At 53.0% G+C, this 22326-nt stretch overlaps 2 protein-coding genes and 1 non-coding gene across 4 annotated transcripts; 1 reads left to right on the top strand and 2 right to left on the bottom strand.

Annotated features, from left to right (window-relative positions):
• Nucleotides 1-1673: 1673 nt before the first annotated feature.
• Nucleotides 1674-10247, top strand: TMIGD2 (transmembrane and immunoglobulin domain containing 2). Of its 2 annotated transcripts, XM_055428644.2 has the most exons (5): nt 1674-1792; nt 4168-4527; nt 8675-8704; nt 8798-8899; nt 9237-10247. In XM_055428644.2, the coding sequence occupies exons 1-5, from the start codon at nt 1747-1749 to the stop codon at nt 9584-9586; spliced, it is 888 nt and encodes a 295-aa protein (XP_055284619.2). In that variant the 5' UTR covers nt 1674-1746; the 3' UTR covers nt 9587-10247. The 2 variants fall into 2 exon arrangements, with proteins under 2 accessions (XP_055284619.2, XP_088695019.1); XM_088838893.1 differs by lacking the exon at nt 8675-8704 and having other exon boundaries at nt 1699-1792; nt 9237-9712.
• Nucleotides 8328-8400, bottom strand: TRNAR-CCG (transfer RNA arginine (anticodon CCG)). Its single transcript has one exon. It is a non-coding gene; the product is annotated as a tRNA-Arg (tRNA).
• A 23-nt stretch (nt 10248-10270) lies between the features above and the next one.
• On the bottom strand, nt 10271-17638 carry SHD (Src homology 2 domain containing transforming protein D). Its single transcript, XM_055430236.2, has 6 exons — nt 16669-17638; nt 15350-15455; nt 15082-15270; nt 13649-13772; nt 12093-12212; nt 10271-10798 (listed from the first exon to the last, which is right to left on the bottom strand). The coding sequence occupies exons 1-6, from the start codon at nt 16966-16968 to the stop codon at nt 10612-10614; spliced, it is 1026 nt and encodes a 341-aa protein (XP_055286211.1). The 5' UTR covers nt 16969-17638; the 3' UTR covers nt 10271-10611.
• Nucleotides 17639-22326: the final 4688 nt, after the last annotated feature.

Below are 22326 nucleotides of genomic sequence, written 5' to 3'. Positions count from 1 at the left end.
ATCACTGGCCACAGCGCGCAGGCGCGCCCCTCGCTGCACGCTGGGAAATGTAGTCTTTCTTGCGCTGGGGTCGCGGGAGGCTGAGACCCTCAGAGCCTGGGTCGTCGCAGGTGATATTGCTAATGATGCCTGAACTGAAGAGAGCTCAGAACTGGGAGGCAGGATGCCTGGGTTCAACTGGCCTGTGACCTTGAGCCTGTCCCTGGGTCTTCTGTGCCTCAGTCTCCCAACTCTTTCACCCCCACAACTTCTCAGCTACCACTCAAAATGGAATTTCATCGCCACAGGTCCGGCCCTCCAGCCTGGCCCGTAGACCTGGCTCCGCGACTACTCAAGACCTCGCATTTACTGAAAAGCCAAAGTCTTTTGCCTAAGCGGATGTTCAGCTTCCAATGCTGCCTTTCTCTCCCCACATCGCAGCTGAACTCCTATGCATCCCAGAGAGTCCCAGGCTCTCACATCTCCTCCAGAAGCTTCTCTGCCTGCCCAGAATCCACAGGGCTAGGAGGAGGCTGGTAAGCTCTATGTGCGACATGTGGGCAGAACACCACCACAGGGGCCTGTCTGTGAGTGATGGGAACAATTCTGCCAAGAACACTGACCTTCTTCTTTCTGGTTGAAAAAAAAAAAAAAGAGGTCACACTGTGGTTGGGAGTGAGACATTGAGGTCTAGGAGTCTGCCTCCTCCTCCGGGGGTGGGTACAGCTAGCCAAGGGGTCATAGGTGCAGGGCTGAGAGAAAGTCTGGAGAGTATGAAGCACCCCCCCAACCCTGCAAACTTCTCCCAACTGTAGGGGCAAATAACCCCCTTACCTGCCCTGGGACTCAAAACCATTAGTAGAAATCCATTCCCCTGAACCCCAAAAGAAGACATCTTAGGGGCAAAATAATTGATGCTGAGACGCTGCCACTAGGTCCCCTGCTCAGGTCTGTATCATCTGCTCCCCTCCCCGTTCCCTCTCTCACCTGCCCTGCAATGTGTCCCCAGTCTCAGCATGTTTATGCAGTCTTTTTTTTTTTAAAGACTTTATTGAATTTGTTAACAATATTGTTTCTGTTTTGGACTTCTCTGGTGGTCCAGTGGTTGAGAATGTGCCTGCCAATGCAAGGGACACGGGTTCGATCCCTGGTCAGGGAAGATTCCACATGCTGCAGGGCAACTAAGCCCATGGGCTACAACTACTGAGCCCACGGTGCACAACCACTGAAGCCCATGAGCCTAGAGCCCATGCTCCCCAACAAGAGAAGCCCACATGCAGCAATGAAGACCTAGTACAACCAAAGATGAATAAACAAATACAATTTTTAAATGTATATTTTAAAAAAATATTGTTTCTGTTTTATGTTTTGGTTTCTCGGCTTCCAGACGTGTGGGATCTTAAGCCCCCAACCAGTGACTGAACGCACACCCCCTGCATTGGAAGGCCAAGTCTTAACCTCTGGATGGCCAGCGAAGTCCCTCTGTAATCTTTTAGGAAGATTTTCACTCACTTCATCTCCATCACATACACGTATTGCCTTTCGCCTTGAAGAAAAAAAAGAGGGAAACTGAGGCACAAGTGACAGGAAGTGGAGCCCCAGCAGTAGTGGCCACCGGACATCTGCCGGCTGGCCTGGGTGTCACTTATGCCTCTATGGTGGGGGCGGAGTGTCACCTATGCTTTCTGTGGCAGGAAGTCTGTCACACGGGAGGGGAAAGAGGGTGGCGGGGCGCCAGCTGGGAGAGAGGGGCCTGATGGGCCAGGAATGGGGTCCCCGGGCACGGTGCTGGTCCTTCTGGTGCAGTTCTGGGGTGAGTATCTAAATCTTCCCCCCTTGGCCCCCATCCTGTTGTGACTCGTCACTCCAGCTGCCTGCCCCTCCTGTTCAGAGCCCCTTCGAAACCTTAGTCTCTCCGCTCTGCCAAATACACCCTGTCTCTCTCCCTGATACTCAGGACTTTACAAGGGTTGAACTCTGTGTGTGTGTTAGTTGCTCAGTAGAGTCCAACTCTGCAACCCATGAGCTGTAGCCCACCAAGCTCCTCTGCCCATGGAATTCTCCAGGCAAGAATACTGGAATGGGTTGCCATTTCCTTCTCCAGGGGATCTTCCCTACCCAGGTCTCCTGCATTGCAGGTAGATTCTTTGCCATCTGGGCTCCCAGGGAAGCCCACAAGGGTTGAACTGTTCTAGCAAAAATCCACAGAGGGAGCCTTAGGATAAAATTCACACTGGGACCTGCCTACGAGCCTTGTATGACCTGGCCCTGCTGCCCTCTCTATTCTCTGTGCTCCTCTGCATTCCCTCTCTCCCCCAGGTGGCCAGTCTGCTGACTACTCTTTTTTTTTTTCTTTTTTTATCCCAACACATTGAGCTTGATCCTACCTGTGGACCTTTGTACCTTCTGTTCCCTCTGCCTGGAATACTCTTCCCTGCATCTCTTCTCCTTAGGGTCAGCTGCAACTCCACCCCAAATGCCAGGAACTTGACAGCAACTCACCCCTTTGGGGGGGGGCATCTAACAGGTACCCCAGACTTCCCATGGCCGAAAGCAAACTCTTTCTTTCCCCTCTAGCCCTGCTTCTTCTACTCGGTGTCCCCCATCTTTTTTTTTTGGCTGTGTGGCATGTGAGATTAACTTAGTTCCCCAATCAGGGATCAAACGCACACCCCCTGCAGTGGAAGCTCTAGTCTTAAACACTGGACCACCAAGGAAGGCCCTCAGCATCCCCCATCTAAAGTCGCCTAATGTCGCCACCATTCACAAAGTCTCTCAGCCTAAGAACCTTGGAAATCTGCCACTATCTCTCTTTCCTTCCCTCCCAATTCAGTTCTTCTTTATTTTTTAATATTTATTTTTAAACTTTTTATTTTGTGTTAGAGTATAGCCGATGAACAGTGTTGTGACAGTTTCAGGGGAACAGTGACCAACTCAGGTCTTGTAGTTCTTCTGCGGGCAATTTTCAAAATCTGTTCATACTCTGACCTCTTCTTTTCCAGGGTCTGGGTCCCATTACTGGTCTCCTGGACCCTGGTTTCTCGGTCATTCTGACCACCCCCCACCCCCCACCCCTGCCCCATGAAGATCTCAGTCCGTTCTCACCATGGCAATGACTGTGATTTTTTTAAACTTTAACTAGACCACACTTCCTCCCTGCTCCCGTGGTTTCCCATCATGCTTAGATTGAAAAGTACACTGCTCCCCTTTCCCCACCCCTACCCACCTTCTTACCTCCATCATACCCTACCCACACAGCCCGCAGGTCTCTGAAAGCCATGCCCTGCTGACTTCTCTGATCCCACTTCCTCCCTCTCTCCCCCTCACATGCTCTGCTCCAACCCTGGGGGCCTCATCCCTGTTCCTCCAACTCACCAGACCAGGTCTAGCCTCAGGACCCTTGCATGACCCATTCCTTACTGACTACTTCTTTCTTTTTTTTAAGATTTATTTGTTTATGGCTGTGCTGGGTCTTCATTGCTGCACTCAGACTTTCTCTAGTTGTGGCAAGCAGGGGCTACTCTCTAGTTGCGGTGCTTGGGCTTCTCATTGCAGTGGCTCCTCTTGTTGCAGAGCTTAGTTGTCCCACAGCATGTGGGATCTTCCCCAACCAGGGATCGAACCCGTGTCTCCTACATTGGCAGGTGGATTCTTAACTGTACCACCAGGCAAGCCTCGAATACATCTTACTATTCACATCCCTGCTCAAATGTCACCTCCTCTGAGAGGCCCTCCCTGATCACCCTCTATAAGTACACCCTCTCATTTTATCCTTATCATCTCTTGCCACTCCCCATGCCTTTCCTCCATTGATTTTCACTTCATGACTTTCTGTGTCTCTCCTCCAGACCGGTGGCTCCACAAAGGTTGGGGCTTTTGTCTGTCTCAGTCACCTGTGTGTCTGTGTCCACAGGGACCAGATCAGGGTCTGGCACACTCCAGGCAATCTTTCTGTGGCTGAGAGCCAGACATGTCATAGAGTTCACCTTGAAATCTCACAAGTGCTGAGGAACTTATACCCATTTCACAGATGGGGCCATGGAGGTTCAGCAAGAAATGACCTTGCAAAGATCACAGAGACAGATTTAAGGCTCTCACTGCTTATTCCTGTGGGCTGGCTAGGGAAGTAAGTCACACACACACACACACACACTTAAGAAGGTCTCACTCAGTTCTTCTTTCCCGCAGTCCTGCAAGGAGCCACAGGCCTGACTGTGCAGCAGGCACCCAAGTTGTTGCAGGTGAGACAGGACAGCCAGGCGACTATGGCCTGCCAGGTGGTGCAGGCCCAGGCCTGGGAGCGGCTCCGTGTCGAGTGGATCAAGGACGCTGACATCTTTTGCCAGACACACATCATCAATGGCAGTCTGAGCAAGGATGTCTGTGGGCCTCAGGGATGGCTCTTCTGGCGGCCGCCTGGCAACCTCACCCTGCAGCTGAACCATGTGAGCCTCAATGACAGTGGACTCTATGTGTGTGGGGCAACCGTGGAGATCCCTGATTGGGAGGAGGCCCAGGGCAACGGGACACAGCTCCTGGTGGAGACAGGTATGACGGCATGGGGGTGGGGGCAGGAGTGTGAGCCAGGGAGGACTTGGAACTTCTAGAAAATTAAGCTTCTAGACTCTCAAACTCTTAGCAACTAAATTCTCTAAATCAGATCCCTAGAAACAGTCTGCAGATGCAAGAATTTTGCAGACCAGACAGTTTCTGGTGTGACGACTCCACTCTGCTGTTATAGTGTGAAAGTCTCCATAGACATGCTTAAGGGAATGGGCGGGCCTGGGTGCCAATAAAATTTTATTTGAAAAAAAACAACAACAGAGGGCTGAATTTGACTCACAGGCTGTAGTTACTCAGCCCAGCTCCAGTATATCATGATCATAAACACTCTTGAATATACATAATGCTGGATTCTAATTCAAAACAGTCCCATAAACTGTGTTATTCAAGTATATCCTCCATACAGAGAAATGCCCATGCCAAAAGTGGCCAGCTCATGGATATCTTCGTCTGTTAGATCACTGATAAAACAGTACAGAATGGGTGGCTTATAAACCACATATTTATTTCTCAGAATTCTAGAGATTGGAAATCCAAGATCAAAGTGCCAGCAAGGTCGTGCTCTGGTGAGAACCCTCTTCCTGGTTCATAGCCTGCACCTTCTAGCTGTGTCTTCATGTAGCAGAGGGGGCTGGGGAGCTCTTTTGGGTCCCTTTTATTGAGGGATGCTGTGCCACACTGCATGTGGGATTTTAGTTCAGCAACCAGGGACTGAACCTGCACCACCTGCCTTGGAAAGGCAGAGTCTTAACCACTGGACGGACCACCATAAGAGCACTGATCCCATTCTTGAAGGCTCTCCCCTCTTTACCTAACTACCCCGCAAAGGCCCTGACCTCTCATTATCATCATATTAGAGGTTAGGATTCAACATATGAATTTTGGAGGGATGTATCTGGAGAAGACTCTTGAGAGTCCCTTGGACTGCAAGGAAATCCAACCAGTCCATTCTAAAGGAGATCAATCCTGGGTGTTCATTGGAAGGACTGATGATAAAGCTGAAACTCCAATACTTTGGCCACCTCATGCGACGGGTTGACTCACTGGAAAAGACTCTGATGCTGGGAAAGTTTGGGGGCGGGAGGAGAAGGGGACGACAGAGAATGAGATGGCTGGATGGCATCAGCGACTCGATGGACATGAGTTTGAGTGTACTCCGGGAGTTGGTGATGGACAGGGAGGCCTGGCGTGCTGTGATTCATGGGGTTGCAAAGAGTCGGACATGACTGAGCAACTGAACTGAACTGATACAAATAATGGGCTTTGCTGGTGGCTCAGTGGTAAAGAATCTGCCTGTGATGCAGGAGATCTCTGGCTTGGGGAGATCCCCCTGGAGAAGGAAACGGCAACCCACTCCAGTATTCTTGCCTGGGCAATCCATGGAGAGGGGAGACCGATGGGCTATAGTCCATGGGGTTGCAAAAGAATCGGACATGACTTATTGACTAAACAACAACACAAATCACAGCGATGGATTCTCACAACCTGCACACATTGTGTGCTCACCACCCTGCTCAGCACACATATCTGCCTCCTTATGAATGCCATCCTCACCACCCCCTCACTATTCTGACTTACAGCAGCATAAATCTATTCTAACTGGCTTCCTGTTTTACTTAAATGAAATCATAGAATGCATTCTGTGTCCGATGTCTTTCACTCAACACTCCGTCTGTAAGACTCCTCTGTGTTGGTATGTGGAGCGATGGCTCATCCTTTTCCTTTTCTGTCGAGTGCCCACCACCACCCTGATCAGTCCAATTTCCTACTGATGGCTATTTTGGCAACTTCTGGGTTTTGGCTATTATAAATAAGACCTCTATGAACAATCTAGAACTTGTTTTTTTTTAAATATTTTTTTGGCTGCACTGTGGGACATGTGGGATCTTAGTTCCCCAATCAGGGATCAAACCCACACCTCCTGCATTGGAAACATGGAGTGTTAACCACTGGACCATCAGGGAAGTCCCTAGAACTTGTCTTTTGGTCAACATATGGACACAGTTCTATTGTACCAAAAACAATTCTAGAATCTCAAACCATAAAGCAGAATCTTGCAGTTTGAGAATCCTAGGGGCATAAATTCTAAGCTCTGAGAATTGCAGCATATGTTATGGGGACTATCACTCCTAAGAAGGTAAACATTGGTTCTTGGGAGCAAAGAAAATCTTACCCTTTTATGTATAAAGCAGAGATATGCAGATAGCCCACAGATTTACAGCATATCTGTGGTATTAACATTTCATGAGGGAACAAATGAAGGTTCTTAAAAAGCCTTCTTGCTGCTGCTAAGTCACTTCAGTAGTGTCCGACTCTGTGCGATCCCATAGACGGCAGTCCACCAGGCTCCGCTGTCCCTGGGATTCTCAAGGCAAGAACACTGGACTGGGTTGCCATTTCCTTCTCCAGTGCATGAAAGTGAAAAGTGAAAGTGAAGTCGCTCAGTCCTGTCTGACTCTTTGAGACCCCTTGGACGGCAGCCTACCAGGCTCCTCCTTGGGATTCTCCAGGCAAGAGCACTGGAGTGGGCTGCCATTGCCCTCTCCAAAAAAGCCTTCTTAGGGGAGTGATAATGAAAAAAGGTTGAGAAACACTGAAACAAAGGCATGGAAGATTCTAGAATCTTAGAATTGTAGGGTCTGAAATACTTTAAATAGATAAACTCTTAGCCTTTTGCAATCACAGAGTATGTAAGAGCAGAAAACTCTAGAATTCCAGGATCTAGAATTGAAAGCCATTGACTGTCGGGACTTCCCTGTGGTGGTCCAGTGGTCAGGACTCCGTGCTTCCCCTGCAGGGGGCACAGCTTCAATTCCACAGGACCAAAAATAAAACACACACAAAAAACAAACAGACAAAAAAGAAAACCATTGACTCTCAAGGCTGGAAGGAAATTTCCAGATTAGCTTAGCCAGCAGCCTCCTTTCACAGAGAAGAAAGCTAAGGCCCAACCAGGGCCAAGACACGTCCAGCCACCCACACAGGCCGGGATGCAGGCAGCTTTCTCGAGCCGGACACACATTTCCCCAACTCTGCCTGACACCCACATAAGAGCTAAACCCTGCATAGTTTGCAAGTTGACCTGTTGTGGTCTTGCACTCTCCGCTGTTCTCAGGGCCTTGGGCAGCTGCCTGGCTCCTATCAGGCAAAGTGAAGCACCACCCAGACTCCTAGCTCCAAGAGATGCCCATTTCTCTCCAGCTGGCAGGATCCGCCCACTGCCTGCCTCCAGGGCGGTGTGTTATGGCCGCCCCGCCGCCCCCCCCACCCCCACCCTTGGCTCCCAAGGACAAGGGGGCCAATTACCAATTAGAAGGGGCGGGGTAGCGGAGGCACCAGGCTGAGAGTTGTTGGCAGCTGTGAGGGAGCTAGGGTGGGTCGGCACGGATTCAGCTCTGCACAGCTGGCTTCCCCATAGGAAGCCCACCCCACCCCCACCCCGGGATCACTGCCAACTTCAGAATCTGGAAGATGAAGGGGTTGGGGACTCTGGGTCTTGTCTTGGTCACAGGAGAAAGCGCCTTGACTGGGGTTCCTGTCAAGTACACAGACCTGAAAGCACATCCCCACTCGGCTATTCACTTGCTCTGTGACCTTATGCTAGTGACTTGACTCTTGTGCCTGTTTCCTTAGTTATCAGAATCCAGCTAATAGTGCTTTCTCATCAGACTAGGTGAATTTATTTATTTAAAATACGTCTTTACTTCCTGTGCTAGGTCTTAGTTGCAGCATGCGGAATCTTTGTTTCAGCATGTGAACTCTTAGTTCTGGCATGTGGTATCTAGTTCCCTGACCAGGGATCGAACCTGGGCTCCCTGCATTCGGAGTTCAGAGTCTTAACCATTGGACCACCAGGGAAGTCCCCAGATTATATGGCTTTAAAGTGATTATATCTAAAGAGTTTATTACCGGGTCTGGTATGTATTCACAATAACCCAGCAAGATAGGCATGCTTAGTCTCATTTTTCAGAAGAGGAAAGAGGTTTAGAGCAAATACTTGCCTGAACTCACAGTTCGGCAAGTGCAAGAACCCTGAGGCTCCACACGGGGTAGAGGGGCTCTTACCCTAAAGGGGTGCAGGATGCTGAACTCAAAGGTGAGCTCGCCTGAGACGTAGGTTTCTTCTCTGCAGGCGGCTGGCGGCAAGACCAGAGCTCCTCAGGTGAGCTCCGCCCACCTGACCCTCCTTCAGCCCCGCCCCGCCCCTCGGCCCCGCCCCCCGCCAGCCCGCCCACCATCCCCTCTCCCATTCCAGGACTCTACTTCGCGCCGCTGGTGATGGGGGCCGTGGCCGTGGCCGCTTTCGCTCTGGGCGCTGGGATCTGGGGCCGCCGCCGCTGCCGGAACGGGGATGCAGGTAAGGAACCGCGCAGGTAGCTGCGCAGAGGGCGGAAGTTCCCAAGAGCACCGCCACCCCCTGGCGATCTCACGCCCTCGTGGCGAAAGCTGGAACTGCAGCTGCTTGACTAGGCGGGAATGCATCCCCTCCTGACTTTGATACCTGCTCCTTTCGGAAGGAAGGGAGGGTGAGGCTGGCGGGCAGAGAAAGGGAATGGATGGGGAAGGCTGGCCTCTATGCCCGTGTTTTTTCAGGGGCATAGACAAAGCCCCCAGAAAGTGGGCTGGAGAGGACCAGGCTCTCTTAAATAATTGTCCCCTCTTGGTGTCATCTCCCACCCCACCCCCCAATGCAGGCAGTCCACTCTACAGCAACGTCCTATACCGGCCCCGGAGAGCCCCAAGGAAGAGTGAGGCATGGCCTGTGGAAGGCAAGGTGCTGGAAAGTGAGGATCAGAAGGTCCAAAGCTTCTATACGATCTCTTTCCCCCAGCGCCCCATCCCCAAGTCACATCTGGCTCCCAAATCTTGCCCCAGTCCCAGATCCATTCACCCCATCTCTGCAGTCAGAATCTCTCCTGGCCCAGGATCCTCTGGGCAGCCAAGGTCAAGAGGGTTCCTTGAAGTGGGAAGAGAAATCAGAACCCCAGGAGAGCCAGAGAAGACCTCCCCCCAGCGATTATATAAAGATGTGACTTATTCCTAGGTGATCACAGAGTCCAACAGTTTATCCTAGAGACCCCATCCTTGTTTTTATGAGGACAGACCTCGCCCTTGTCCCAAGAACATCCAATAAAGGTTCATGAAGAAAGCAAAGTCAGTATCCATGGCAATTTGGCAGTGCTAGAGATTTATTAGGGAGTCATCTGGGGGGTGCAGTCCTGGAGGACGACTTTGGTGAGGGGGCTTGAAAGCTTTCCCCCTCTTATCCTTGGAGGGTCATGTCCAATTAGCAGAGAAGTGATGTTCCTCACTTCCAAACAGTGACTGGAGCTGGAAGCACGTACCCTCCCCAACTGGTGTCTACCCTCTCCCTAGGCAGACTTGGAGTTAGGGGGTGATGGGGGAGATTGGGGCTTCCTGGCACCTGTCAGCCCTCCCGTGGTCTCCTGCCCGACTGTCACCTTGAAGTGACACCAGCTGAGCCTGGCTCCCTCCCCCACGTCTGCTGTTTCCATGGGGACAGATGTCCTTTTCGGCAGCGGCAGCAGCATCAGCCCGTGGCCACCGGCCCAGGATAGGAAGGAGGGGCGGGGTGGGGGCAGGGTTGGCCTGAGAGCCTTGCCCCCTCGGTTTCGCCATCTTTTTAATCAGCCGGTCTTTGCTGTCTCCAGGTTTTATCTGCCTCCATGCTGCTCTCTCCCTGCCTGTCAACAGCTCTCTGAATGTTGGTCCCTCCCTGTGAGCCATTCAGGCTCCAATCCTGGCTCCACCCCCAAAACATGGAGCTGGGGATACTCTTCCCCTCTACGGGTCTGCCTCCCCTCTTCCTTCAGGGGCTCCCCCCTCCCAGAAAGAACACTTGAAACACACAATAACTTATTTATTTTCCAGGCCAGAGGAGGGGTTCCAGACACAGTTCTGGGCCCTAGAACCCAGAAGGGGGCAGAGCAGGGCCTGGAGGAGCAGAGGACTCTCCATCCAGCCTCCCCCGGGACTGGAAAGACCTCCAACATTTGCAGCCAGTGATCTGGGGTCTCATGGCCCAGGGTACAGGGCTGAGGCTCCAGGTCAGGGGGTCTGTGAGACCACCGGGTACAGGAGGGCCAGATGCTCGGCACCCTGCACGGGCAGTGGGCGGGAGCTATAATGGAGCACCAGCTCTGGCACACTGGGGAAAGGGCCGCTGTGCTGACCCAGCACGAACTGGTTCTCTCGGGTGCGCGCGAACTTCAGGTGCAGGAAGCCCTGGCTGCTCCTGGGGACAGGGGTCAGGTCAGAAGGGGTACCCAGCACTTCAGGCCCTCCCACACTCTCCAACCCTAAAACCACTCCCTGGAGGACCCTAGCAACCCGAGCCTGGCATCCCCAAATATTTCTGGTTAACAGCCACTTGGCATCAAGCTGTTGACTAGTTCTACACTGTGGGATGTCTTCTGCGCTTGTCCCCTGTGAAGACAGACTAGAATTCCTCCCAGTTGGAGGTCCCTCCCCAAGAACACAGAAGGCACTTTCTCTCCAAACCTCCTGACCCCTTGCACTACCCATCCTGGTTACCCTCAATCAAGGGACCCCCAACCCCTCTCCTTTTTTTTGCTTTTGGCTTTTCCATGGGGCTTGCAGGATCTTAGTTCCCTAATTGTACCCTCACCCATGAAGTCCTAACCACTGGACTGCCAGGGAATTCCCTAGGGTCCCTTTCCTTTATATCTCTGGTAGGTGAATGACACAGAACCTGGAAATGATTCTATCACCATCATTAGTATGAATTAAGCACTTCCTGTTTCCTGGGCATTCTCCTCAACACTTTCTCACTTTTCCCCCTCTTTTAATCATAGTATTACAACAAACTGGATGCTATTATTGTCTTTGTTTCACAGATGAGGAAACCAAGGCCCAGAGAGGTTGAATGATTTAGCTGAGGTCACACAGCTAAGAAGTGGCAGAGGAACCTACTTCCAAACCCTCTTCAATCTTGACCTTTTAGGAATCTCACACTCAGAAACTTGGTAGAATCTTAGGGGCGTTTTGTAATCAGACACACTTAGAATCTTAGGCAGAGAAGCACTTAGAATCTTAGGCAGAGAAGCACGTAGAACCAGGGTATCAAACTCAAACATCTACAGGGCCACTGAGATTTTGGCCCTGGATTGATATAAATGGATGTACTTTTTTTTTTGGATATACTTTTAAACCTGGAAGGAATCCAGAGGAAACTTGGACACCTAGTTCCTCATCTCACTGAAGTTCTAGATTTACTGTATGGCTTCCTCTCCATTTTCTTGCCTACCTCCAGTGATAGGCAGCTCATTCTAAGTCAGAACCATGGCGGTAGCCTCTCTGAAACCCCCACCTTCTGACCTAGAAGCTCTGCCCAGGGCTCCCATAAGCCCCACCCAGTGGCCTGAAAGCTCTGTCCATCCGCCCTGGAAATCCCGCCCATTGGCTCCTGGAGCCACACTCCTCTTCTCCAGCTGAATTCAGTCAAAAGCTTGAGAGTCGAAGGCATGCAGTCCTGTGACCCTCTGTCCCTCCAGAGGATTGGGTCTCACCTGAGGGACAGGGAGCAGTCTTGGGGGCTGGTCTCACTGAGGCGCACAAGGTAGCTGCCTTCCTTGCAGAGCGACAGGAGGTTCTCGGCATCCGCCCGGCTCAGCAGGCCGTGGAACCACCTAGGGGTTGGGGACAGATGTCTCCTGAAGGCAATCCCCCTTCCAACACATCCTGGGTCTGGATGCAGGCACAGCTCATTCAAGGACTTGTGACATCCAGGCAAACAAGGGAGACAAATTCCCTTGGATTTCTCAAGAGGAACTTGGTTTTTCAGGCAGACAAGGGTCTCTCTGGATGGCAGGTAAACCCAGGTCCACCTGGAGCTGCTCCCTCCAATTCAACATGCACCCTTGACTTTGGTCTTTGCAGCCTCCCTCAGCTGAGTGCCCAGGTGTCCTCAACCCCTCCCTCCAATTTGCATCACTTGCACACCACTTTCAGGAGGTTTGCTGCATCCTGTATCTCTTGAGGGTCCCTTGGACAGCAAGGAGATCAAACCAGTCAATACTAAAGGAAATCAACCCTGAATACTCTTTGGAAGGACTGAAGTTCCAATACTTTGGCCACCTGACGCAAACAGTTGACTCACTGGAAAAGACCCTGATGCTGGGAAAGACTGAAGGCAGAAGAAGAGGACAGAGGATGAGATGGTTGCAGGGCATCACCGATTCAATGGACATGAACTTGGGCAAACTCTGGGAGATGGTGCAGGACAGGGAAGCCTGGAGTGCTGCAGTCCATGGGGTCACAAAGAGTCAGACACGACTTTGCATCTGAACAACAGCAAAATTTCCCCACCTACCTGTACATTCTTTACATAATATTTTTCTTTAACATGCTCAAACAGAGCAAAGTGTCAAAGACCAATGAGCACCAAGAAGTTGTTTGTATTGAAAGAAAATACCCCATGCTTGCGTTAATTAGGTAGCCCTGTACCACCCACCTAAGAGGGTTGGGAATGGCTGTACTAAACACACACTGGTACTCACGGGTTGGGCTTTCAGGGCTCAGGGAGTTCTTTGAGGAACATCTAGGCTAGAGGAACACAGAACACCCAGACTTTCACAGCTTGTGAGCTTCATTCCAGCCTAAAGTTGGAACCCCTCCAAAATCTTGATCCTCCCACTTTCACCGCAAGATCTTTTGGGGGTGAGAATGATTTTTGTCTCTTTGCTCTCAGGCTTATAAATCCCACACAAGGAAAGGGAGGAAATCCCTATTCTAAGTGAAGCAGGCACTCTCTTGGAAGTGTTGAGCCTGAGCTTCAGAGAGGTTGAGTGACTTGCCCAAGGTCACGGAGCCAAAAATTACAGGGAAGGGATCTGAACCAGAATCTGATGCCAGAGGGAGTGGAGACACCTGATTTTGCTTTGCACCGAACTGGGTGTCTAGCGCACAGCAGGCGCTGTCACCCAGTGAAGATTAGTTGAAGAAATGAATGAAGTGAATGAGTAGAATCCAAGTTCCTCCAGCCCCCCGGTCCGAGGAATTTGTGACTAGCATGGGGCGGGGAGGGATTCAACCCGGCTCTCCCATTCTTAGCTTCCTCACTTACGGCTGTTTTTCCAGGGGCAGGGCCGGGTCCACGCGCTCTGCAGGCTGGGGGCTTCTGGGCGGGGGTCTCCGGAGCTCCTTGGCTGAGCCCGAGGTTCTTTCCCACTCAGGACTGTCAAACTGAACTGGAGGAGAAGGTTTAAAGAGAAAATGGTTAAGTCCCGCCTATCTCAAGAGGGGAGCAAGCCAATGGAATTTCAGTAGGCAGGCGGTGCCAGCTTAGGGCAACCTATCAGAATCCAGAAGAAGAGGGGTTGGGTTTAAGGCTGGGGAGGGATTGGTACACCAGCAACCAATTAGCCTTCAAAGAAAGGGGTGTGGTCATTCCTGAATCTGGCGGCATGGAAAGGTGGCCAGTTCCCTGAATGGTAAATCAGAGAGCAGGGGACGTGGCTGGAGGGGCAAGTGGGAAGTTCCGCGAGATTTTGGCCAAGTCACAGAGAATGTAGAATGTGTTAGTCGCTCAGTCGTGTCCAACCCTTTGCGACCCCATGGACTGTAGACCACCAGGCTCCTTTGTCTGTGGAATTCTCCAGGCAAGAATACTGGAGTGGGTTGCCATTTCCTTCACCAGAGGATCTTCCCGATCAGGGATCAAACCTGGGTCTCCCGCATTACAGGCTGATTATTTCCCGTCTAAGCCACCAGGAAAGCCCAGAGCTAGACAAGCGCCCCCGATATACAGACTGGTAGACTGAGGAAACCTTTCCCTACTGAGGTAGCCTTTCCCTTCTCCAGGGTATCTTCCCAACCCAGGGATCGAACCCAGGTCTCCCACATTGAAGGTGGATTCATTACCAGTTGATCCACAAGGGAAGCCCTAGGTGACCTTATTATTCCTCTTCAGAAACTGACTCTAAGAAATGCTACTCTCTTCCCCAAAGCTCCTGTGTAATTGAGTACTTTAGCACTCAGTTTACAAGTGTACTCAATAGGTACAAGTTAGAGAACTGAGACTCAGGGAGATAAAGTCATTTGCCCACATAAGAGACACAAACCCAGATCTAGTCCTGACACCAAAGCCTATTCCTGCACTATAGTGAGCAGAATGAGTAGATTCCATTGCACGAGAAAAGGGATTTCAGGGAATTCCCTGGCAGTCCAGTGGTTAAGACTTCATGCTTTCACTGCCAAAGGCCTGGGTTCAACCCCTGGTCAGTGAACTAAGGTCCTGCAAGCCTTATGGCATAGTCAATAAAATAAGATAAAATAAAAATAAATAAATTAATTAAAGGGGTTTCAGTTTCCAAGGAAGATACAGGTTCTCCTGGAAAGAGAAACTTATGACTATCAGTCATTCACACTTTATTGAGAATTAACAAACTACCAAAGTGACAAGTCATGGAGGTTTACTTTGTTAGTTGAAACAGGGGATATGACCAGAGCAGAAAATAGAGGGACACAGATCTTCAGAAATCAGGGTAAGAGAATCACCTGCAAACGCCTTGGAGATATGGTCTTTCTTCCACTCCCAGGGCTGGTCATACTCATCTGCTGGCCGCTCATCCTCCTTGGGCAGCCGACTCTGTTGAGGTTTCCGCCCTGAAGGGGGCCCATCTCCCAGTTCTTGGTCCTGCTCCTCATAGGGGGTGTCATATAGCTGCACCCTCCTGCATGGCAGTTCTGGGAAGCCGAGGATACTGGTCAGCTCCCACTCCCACCTGGGAGCCTGTCACCTTCCCTCCAAGCCCTGCTCACTCACCACTCATGACCCGCTGGGCATCGTAGGGCTCCATGTAGCCATCATCCGGAGGTGGTGGATGGGGCTGGGCATCAAAGGGGTCCGAGTACTCGGTGTCGATTTTCGACTGGACAGAGAAAGGCAAGAGAGGGGGTCAAGGACTCAGAGGGACCAAGCCTAGCTCTGGGTACCCATGCTGTCTTGCCTGCTGTCTCTGATCTATCTGACACACCCTGTTGAAGCAAACGTTTTGTTTTCCGCCCACAAGTGTTTGCAAGTAGATCATCCCTTGCTCTCTTCCTCTGACCCCTACCTCCTTCCTTCAATCATTTTAATGTTTATCAGGTACCAGTACTGTTCCAAAAGACTTCAAATATATTTACTGGTAGTACCAACACTCAGTAAGTACTTTATCCCCATTTTACAGATGAGGAAACCAAGGCACATACAGGGCAAGTGACTTGTTCAGGGTCACACAGCTGAAAAGTCAGAGGCAGGGTTTGAACCTAGGTCATCTGCTTCCCCGAGTCCCTGCTTCCTCCTACCTTTCTCTGTGCCATTAACCACTACCAGGCAGGCTCCTCTGCCCATGGGATTTTCCAGGTGAGAATACTGGAGTGGGTTGCCATTTCCTTCTCCAGGGGATCTTCTTCCCGACCCAGGGATGGAACCCGGATCTCCTGCATTGCAAGCAGATTCTTTATCATCTGAGCCACCAGAGAAGCCCCACTACCAGACACAGCCTCCCATAATTCCCCTTGAAGTCTTTTCCGTCTCTGCTGATGGTGTATGGTGGGCCATCTGATCATTCAGGAAAAATACTGAAAAAAAAAAGTATGGGCATTGGAGGCAAGTCTGGTTCAAATTCTAAACAAGCTACAGCCATGTGACCTGGGGCCAGTCACTTTTCTTCTGTGAGCCTCAGTTTCCACTTCTGTAAAATGGGAGTGTAACGGAGGAAGGGTGGAGAGCGGTGGTGAGGGTGTTGAAGTGCCCCATAGGAAACTGACTCACTCAGATCTGTTTGAGGAAGATCCCTTCAGCTTCTAAGAGGAAGGGAAGCTGGGGGAAGGATCCGGAAGGGGGTACTTAGGAAGCTGGAGGAAAGGGGTACAGAGCCAATGAGAGAGGAAGGTGGGCATCCAGCACTGAGCTTTGAAAGGAGACAGACAACAAACTGCCAAGTAGGTGGGGGGGGTTGGGGGAAGTGGACTGGTGCCCTGGTCTGCCCCTTGGGTAACACCTAAACAAGCTCCCCAAAATCCAGGGTGGAGGTGCCAGCCTGGCCCTCCTCACCCAGTCTCCGGGGCCCATCCAGTTTAGGGGACTTAGCCACGCACCTCTTCCCCGGGGCTTCCCAGCAAGACCTTGGCTCTGGCAATGTCGACTGCCTCCACCTTGATGAGCCGGTGCTTTGGAGAGTCGTACTTCGCGTCTCCAGGGCCCTTGGAGTCTCCGGGCCCGGCGGAGGAATCGGGCTCTAGGCGACTATCGGCGTCCTCGTAGGGGTCTTCAAAGTCCAGATCCTTCTGCTCGCGGTAGGCCCGCAGGATGTCGCTCTCCGTGTAGTCGGGGGTGGGCGGCTGCGGAGGGGGCCTCCGACCGCCAAAGCTCAGGTAGTCTCGGAGCCACTTGGCCATCTGAGCGCGTGTCACCCCAAACCTGGCAACTGTCAGAGGGAGACCCGCATGCCCTCTTCTGGGCCCTCTTCCTCGGCAGGGTCCCCAGGGAGAAGGTAGGAGGGGAAGGAGGAGGAGAAAGATCAGGTGTGCCCTTTGGCTGGGCTCAGAGGAGGGTGAAAAGGGGAGAAAAAGGAGGAGACAAGAGGAGGGAGGGGAAAGGAGGAGCAAAATTGCACCTTAGCCTAGCTCTGGAAGGACGGCGTGGGAAGCGGGCGTCGCGCGGGGCCCTGAACGCCGAGCGCGGGCTAGTCCGGCCGGAGCCAGGGGCATCCGCAGAAGCGCGCGGAGTTTCCGCGGGCAGAGCGGTCTCGTGCGCGGCGCGGCCACCCGCCGCCTCCGGGAAGCTCTGGAATCCCCCTCCTGGGAGCCGAGGGCGGGAGCAGCGCCGCCAGCGGACGCCCCCAGCCTTGGCTCAGCCCGGACGCCTGGGTTCTCAACGCAGCGGGCGGGCTTCCCGGGGGCGCGGGCTCCGCGCGCAAAGTTGGGCCGCGGGGACGGTGACCCCGGTGGGGCGCATCCTTTGTTGCGCTTCTCGCCGCTCCGGGGGGAGCCCCAAGCCCGGGGTCCCCGGGCCCGCCGCCTCGATCCGGCCCGAGTCACGGGCACAAAGGGAAATAAAATCTCCTCCAATCCCCCTTCACGCTTTCGGAGAGACTTTCACCGCCGCCGCCAGCGCGCGACCGGGAGGTGGGACTTTGGGGAGGGGGCGCTCGGGCGGGCGGGCGCCCCAGTCCCTACAAGCCCCGGGCCGGGTCCAGGGCAGGGACGTCAAGGCTTCCCCGCCTCCCCCTCCGCGGGTTCCCCCGCCCCCTCCCCTCCCGCTGCGCTCCCCTCCGAGGTGACTGAGACCTTCAGCTGTTCTGGGGAGGGAGGAGAGCCGCTGCCCGCGGAGGGAGGGGGGATGCCGAGCGGGAGTCGCTGGGGCCAAGGCCGCGGCGGCTGGACAGTGACCCGGAGGACCGAGGCTGGCAGGAGCGAGCGAGGATCGCGGGAGGCGGGAACCCACAGGCGCTGACCTTGCTCTGCAGAGCAAGAGGTGCTGAGGTGGGGAAGACGAGAGGAAGGCGAGGTGGAAATTGACCAGGAAAGGGGGTGGGCTGGACTTGACCGCGAGAAGGGGTGAAATTGACCAGCAGAGGGGGTGAGAGTGACCACTATTGAGGGTTGAAATTGAACCAGGGTCTGGCAGCGAAACTGACCAGGAGAATGGGGGTGTGGAAATTTTCCAGAGGTCATTGGCTAAAATGGATATTGACTACGCCGCCGAAGGAAGTAGAGGGCGGGGGGAGGAGGGGGAGGCAGAAGGGAAGGGGTTCTGGCTTCCCCTCCCCCAAGAGGGCTTTCCTCTGTCCCCCTCTCCCCAGGGGACCCATTGCGGGATGGGGGAAGGGGGTTGGGACAGCTGGCCAGGGGAAGGGAGATGGTATCAGTGCCTGGCGTGTGTCTTCGGCATCTGTCCCTTTGTGGCTTCTGGGGGTGGGTGGAGGGAGGGAGCAGAAATGAGCGAGGGGGGGGGTCTCGCCTGGTTTGGCTGCCTCTTGGCAGCTGCAGCAGTCTGGGGGCGAGGACACTGAGGGATTTGGGGGGAGTAAGAGAGCCCAGGGAACTGCTGACCAGTCCCAAAAGAAATACATTAGTTTTTCCCCATAGAGGGGCTTATTCAGGGACCCCTAATAGAAGAATGAGAGGGGTGGTCAGGCAGGATAGGACCTCAGGCTCCCTTCTCCAAGCCCCTTAGAGTGGGTGGGTGCCCGCGGCTTGGAAGGGAGGGGAAATAGACTAACACTGCTATAGAGCTGCACCCCCTCCCTTCAGAATAGTGGGGACCGGGCAGTGTCTCCTGATTGGAAAAATGGGGCTTCTAATAGGAAACCCTCAGAGAGCAGGGAAAGGATTGCCAGGAGGGAATGACTTATTTTTCACCCCCTGTGGGGAAACCGAGGAGGAACAGGAAGGGAGAGACACCTCACAGCTTAGTTCTGTCCAGGTGCCATGATATGGCCTGGCGTGGAGTGGCATTCAACACCCATCAGGTCTCTTCAGGGAGTCAGAGTTTCTCCATCTCCCCTACCCTGTTAGCCCCATTTTCCAGATGGGAAAACTGAGGTCCAGAGCCAGCAAGGCAAGGTCCCTCACAGAAGCAGGGGTGTCCAGATGCCCTCTCCTTCCCTTTCCTGCTTCGGCTGAGTCGTTGGACACAAACCTGTTGAATCCGGTCCTCCCCAATCTCCCCAAAGAGCATTCACACCCCCCACCCCACCCCATCCTCAGCATTCAGCGACGAGGCAGCATCCCTGGGGACTGCCAGGGAGCACATAGGGTAATTGTCCTGTTTTCTGTCAGCCACAAGGCAATTCCCCGGCTCCATGATGAGCTGTTGACAGATCTCATCAAATCCGAGTCCTCTCCCTGTCAGATAAATACACGACGTCTAAGGTATAAATATTTGAAAGGGGCCTTCTAATTACAGTGTGTGTCAGGAATAGCAATTAGGGGCCCTGGAGGCAGAATCAAACGGCGTTTGACTTCCCTGTGCTTTTGAGCCGGCTTCTGGGGCTGCCCCAACTCCCACCGCAGGAGCAGGGAGGGGCTCGGGGAGGAGCGAGAGCAGTGGATGAAGGGGAGAGCCGGGCTAGGGGTCCCACAACCCTGTGGTAGTGTGACCTTGAATAGCCGCATAACCTCTTGGGTTTTACCTTTTAATTAGGGGAATGGGGAGCAAGGGAGCCAAGCCAGGAGGCCAGGCACTGTCTGGACAAAGGCAAGGAGGTGGGTGGTCTGGGGTCCTGGGCTGAGGGAGTTTCCCCTCCCCCAGCACTCAGGGTCTGAGAGATGGTTTCTCAGGGTCTCCTCCCAGGTGGTGCTCTGTTTCTGGAATCCCAGCCCATGTGACCTCGTGTTAAGTGACCTGGCTTTGTTTTCCTGTCTGTGAAATGGGACAACAGCCAGCCACTGTTGAGAGCTTACTGCCTCACTCTGTTTTGGGTGCTTTAAAGATTTTGAGATATAATTCATATACCCCACAATTTACCCACTCAAACTATATTTCCATGGGTTTTTAGTATGTTCACAAGGCTGTGTGACCATCAGTAATTTCAGAATATTTTCATCACCCCCCAAAGAAATCTCCACCTGCAATTAGCATTCACTTCTGGTTCTTCCCAGACCCCTCGCCCCAGGTCCCTGGCAACCATCAACCCATTCTCTGTCTCTGGGGTTTGCCTGTTCTGGACATTTCATACAGATGGAATCCCTGTGTGACTTTTGCTGTCTTGGCTTCTCTCACTGAGTATCACGTTTTCAAAGTTCATCCAAATTATGGTGTGCCCATGTTTCATTTCTTTTTATGACCAAATGATATTTCCTTGTATGGCACACAGTAGGTGCTCAATATATGCTTACGGTGGCTGGGACATCAGGAAGAAGCAAGAGGAGGTCCCTGGCTGGGGGTCCCCATATCTGCAGTGGGGATGGGAGCCAAAGCACCAGGACAGGTGGGGACCGAGTGGGGATGACCCATGATGGGGCTTGAAATCTCCTGATCTGATGGAGGGGACGTTGCCTCAACTTAGGGGCTCCTAGTCTGACAGGAGAGATGACCTCTGCCCTCAGAATCTCCTGGACACAGCCCTGCCTTTCTTAGCTCACAGTTTGATGGGAGAGACATGGTCCTGCCTTGGGAAGCCCCCAGTCTGATGGAGGAGATATATGCGTGTGTTAATAAGCTCCCAGTCTGAAGGGAGAGGCATGGTTCTGACTTAAGGAGCTTTCAGTCTGATGGAGGAGGTGTGATCCTGCCCTTTGAAGCACCCAGTCTGATGGGGGAAATATGTACTTGCTCTCAAGGGCTCTCAGTCTAATGGAGACATGGCCCTGCAGGGCCCATCTCCAACCTGATGGGGGAGGCACCGACCAGCCCCTGGAAGCTCCCAGTCTATAGGTCCTGGTGATCAAAGGTGTAGCCTCTGAGCCTTGCCGTTTCAAAGCCAGATCCTGCCCCTCACCCACTCTGTGAAATGGGGAGCACGTGCCTGAGGGCATGGGCATGTAGGGAGCTCAAAAAGCAGGAGGAAGCAGGAGCAGCCCCTTGTCTCTTTGTGGAGCCCAGGCTCAGGCAGGCGGGGGCTCCAGCAGAGCGGAGGCCACCCCCAAACCCCGGTCCCTCTGATGTGCTCCGGCAGCCAGGCAGCCCCCAGGGGAGTTGATGGAGGAGATTCTGGATGAAGTCTGACAGCTCCCAAGGACCAGATGACAGACATGGAGCTTGTGGGGAATGGGACTGTCAGCAGCAAGGGGGGAAGGGCAGGCTCAAGGCAGGCAGTGAGTGCAGGGTGAGGCCCTGGAAGGTCAGCACACAGGACAGACCCCAATGTGTTGCTATGCTGTCCCTCTGCCCACTCTACCCTGGAAAACCCAGCAAGGCAATTGGGGGCTGAGAGCCAAACTGTTCCCAGGACATGGGTGGGAGAACAAAGTGTAAAGCCCTGCAGGAAAAATAAGAATGAAAGAAACAATTCCAGCACGGCGTGGTGGAAAGGGGAGGGCGGCAGAGAGCGGGCAGAAGCATGTGGTTCCCTGGGCCTCAATTTCCTCCTCAGTGAATGAGACACCCTCTCAGGCCACACATATTCAATGAACACCTACAAAATACAAGAATGGTCTCAGGTGCCAAGGACACACTCGTCAACACACAGACCCTTGCAAAGCCTGAGGGGTCTGCAGGTAGACCCTCGGGTATTTCGGCCTCGGCCACCATGGGTGGCCCCCTTGACCCCAGCCTCCTGGTGGTTGCACCCACCTGTGAGCACCTCCCCTGGAATATGAGGGAGCAGCGCTGTGTGGCTGCTTCCAACCAGCAGAACATGGCAATGGGGATGGGCTCTCACTTCTAGCAGACTCTCCTCCTTAGGAGGCCAGCCGTGGGAGAGGTCTATGCAGGCAGGGAACTGAGGGTGGCCTCTGGCTAAGAGTCTGTGAAAAGTGAATTCTGCCAACAACCACATGGGTGAGCTTGGAAGTGGACCCTTCCCCAGTTAGGCCTTCAGATGAAACCCCAACCCTGGCCAGCATCTCAGCTGCATCTGTGATGGACTCTGAAGCCAAAAACCCAGTGAAACCACACCCAGATTCCTGTTGTTTAAGCTGCTAAATTTGGAGATCGTTTGTTAAACAGCATTAGGTAACCAATACAGGGAGCCACAGGCAGTACACATAACTCCTAAGGTAGCCCCATCAAACTTTCCTATCCTGCTTTAATTGCATCAGTTAGCACCACCTCCAGTATCATCTGTTTACCCTATTATGGTATATGAGAGC

Source organism: Moschus berezovskii, chromosome 8, assembly GCF_049115385.1.
Source record: "Moschus berezovskii isolate FMDL1 chromosome 8, NW_MosBer_1.0, whole genome shotgun sequence".
Taxonomy (NCBI): domain Eukaryota; kingdom Metazoa; phylum Chordata; class Mammalia; order Artiodactyla; family Moschidae; genus Moschus; species Moschus berezovskii.
Note: the sequence above shows the minus strand (reverse complement) of the source record. Positions and strands in the feature narration are given on the sequence as shown.

Coding starts and splice junctions, on each gene's coding strand:
- TMIGD2 (XM_055428644.2), top strand. CDS start 1,747: ATGGGGTCCCCGGGCACGGTGCTGGTCCTTCTGGTGCAGTTCTGGG. Junction 4,528..8,674: donor ACAGCTCCTGGTGGAGACAG/GTATGACGGCAT, acceptor TCTTCTCTGCAG/GCGGCTGGCGGCAAGACCAG. Junction 8,900..9,236: donor CTGCCGGAACGGGGATGCAG/GTAAGGAACCGC, acceptor CCCCCAATGCAG/GCAGTCCACTCTACAGCAAC.
- SHD (XM_055430236.2), bottom strand. CDS start 16,968: ATGGCCAAGTGGCTCCGAGACTACCTGAGCTTTGGCGGTCGGAGGCCC. Junction 15,456..16,668: donor TGGGAAGCCCCGGGGAAGAG/GTGCGTGGCTAA, acceptor TTCTCTGTCCAG/TCGAAAATCGACACCGAGTA. Junction 10,799..12,092: donor GACTGCTCCCTGTCCCTCAG/GTGAGACCCAAT, acceptor CCCTGTCCCCAG/GAGCAGCCAGGGCTTCCTGC.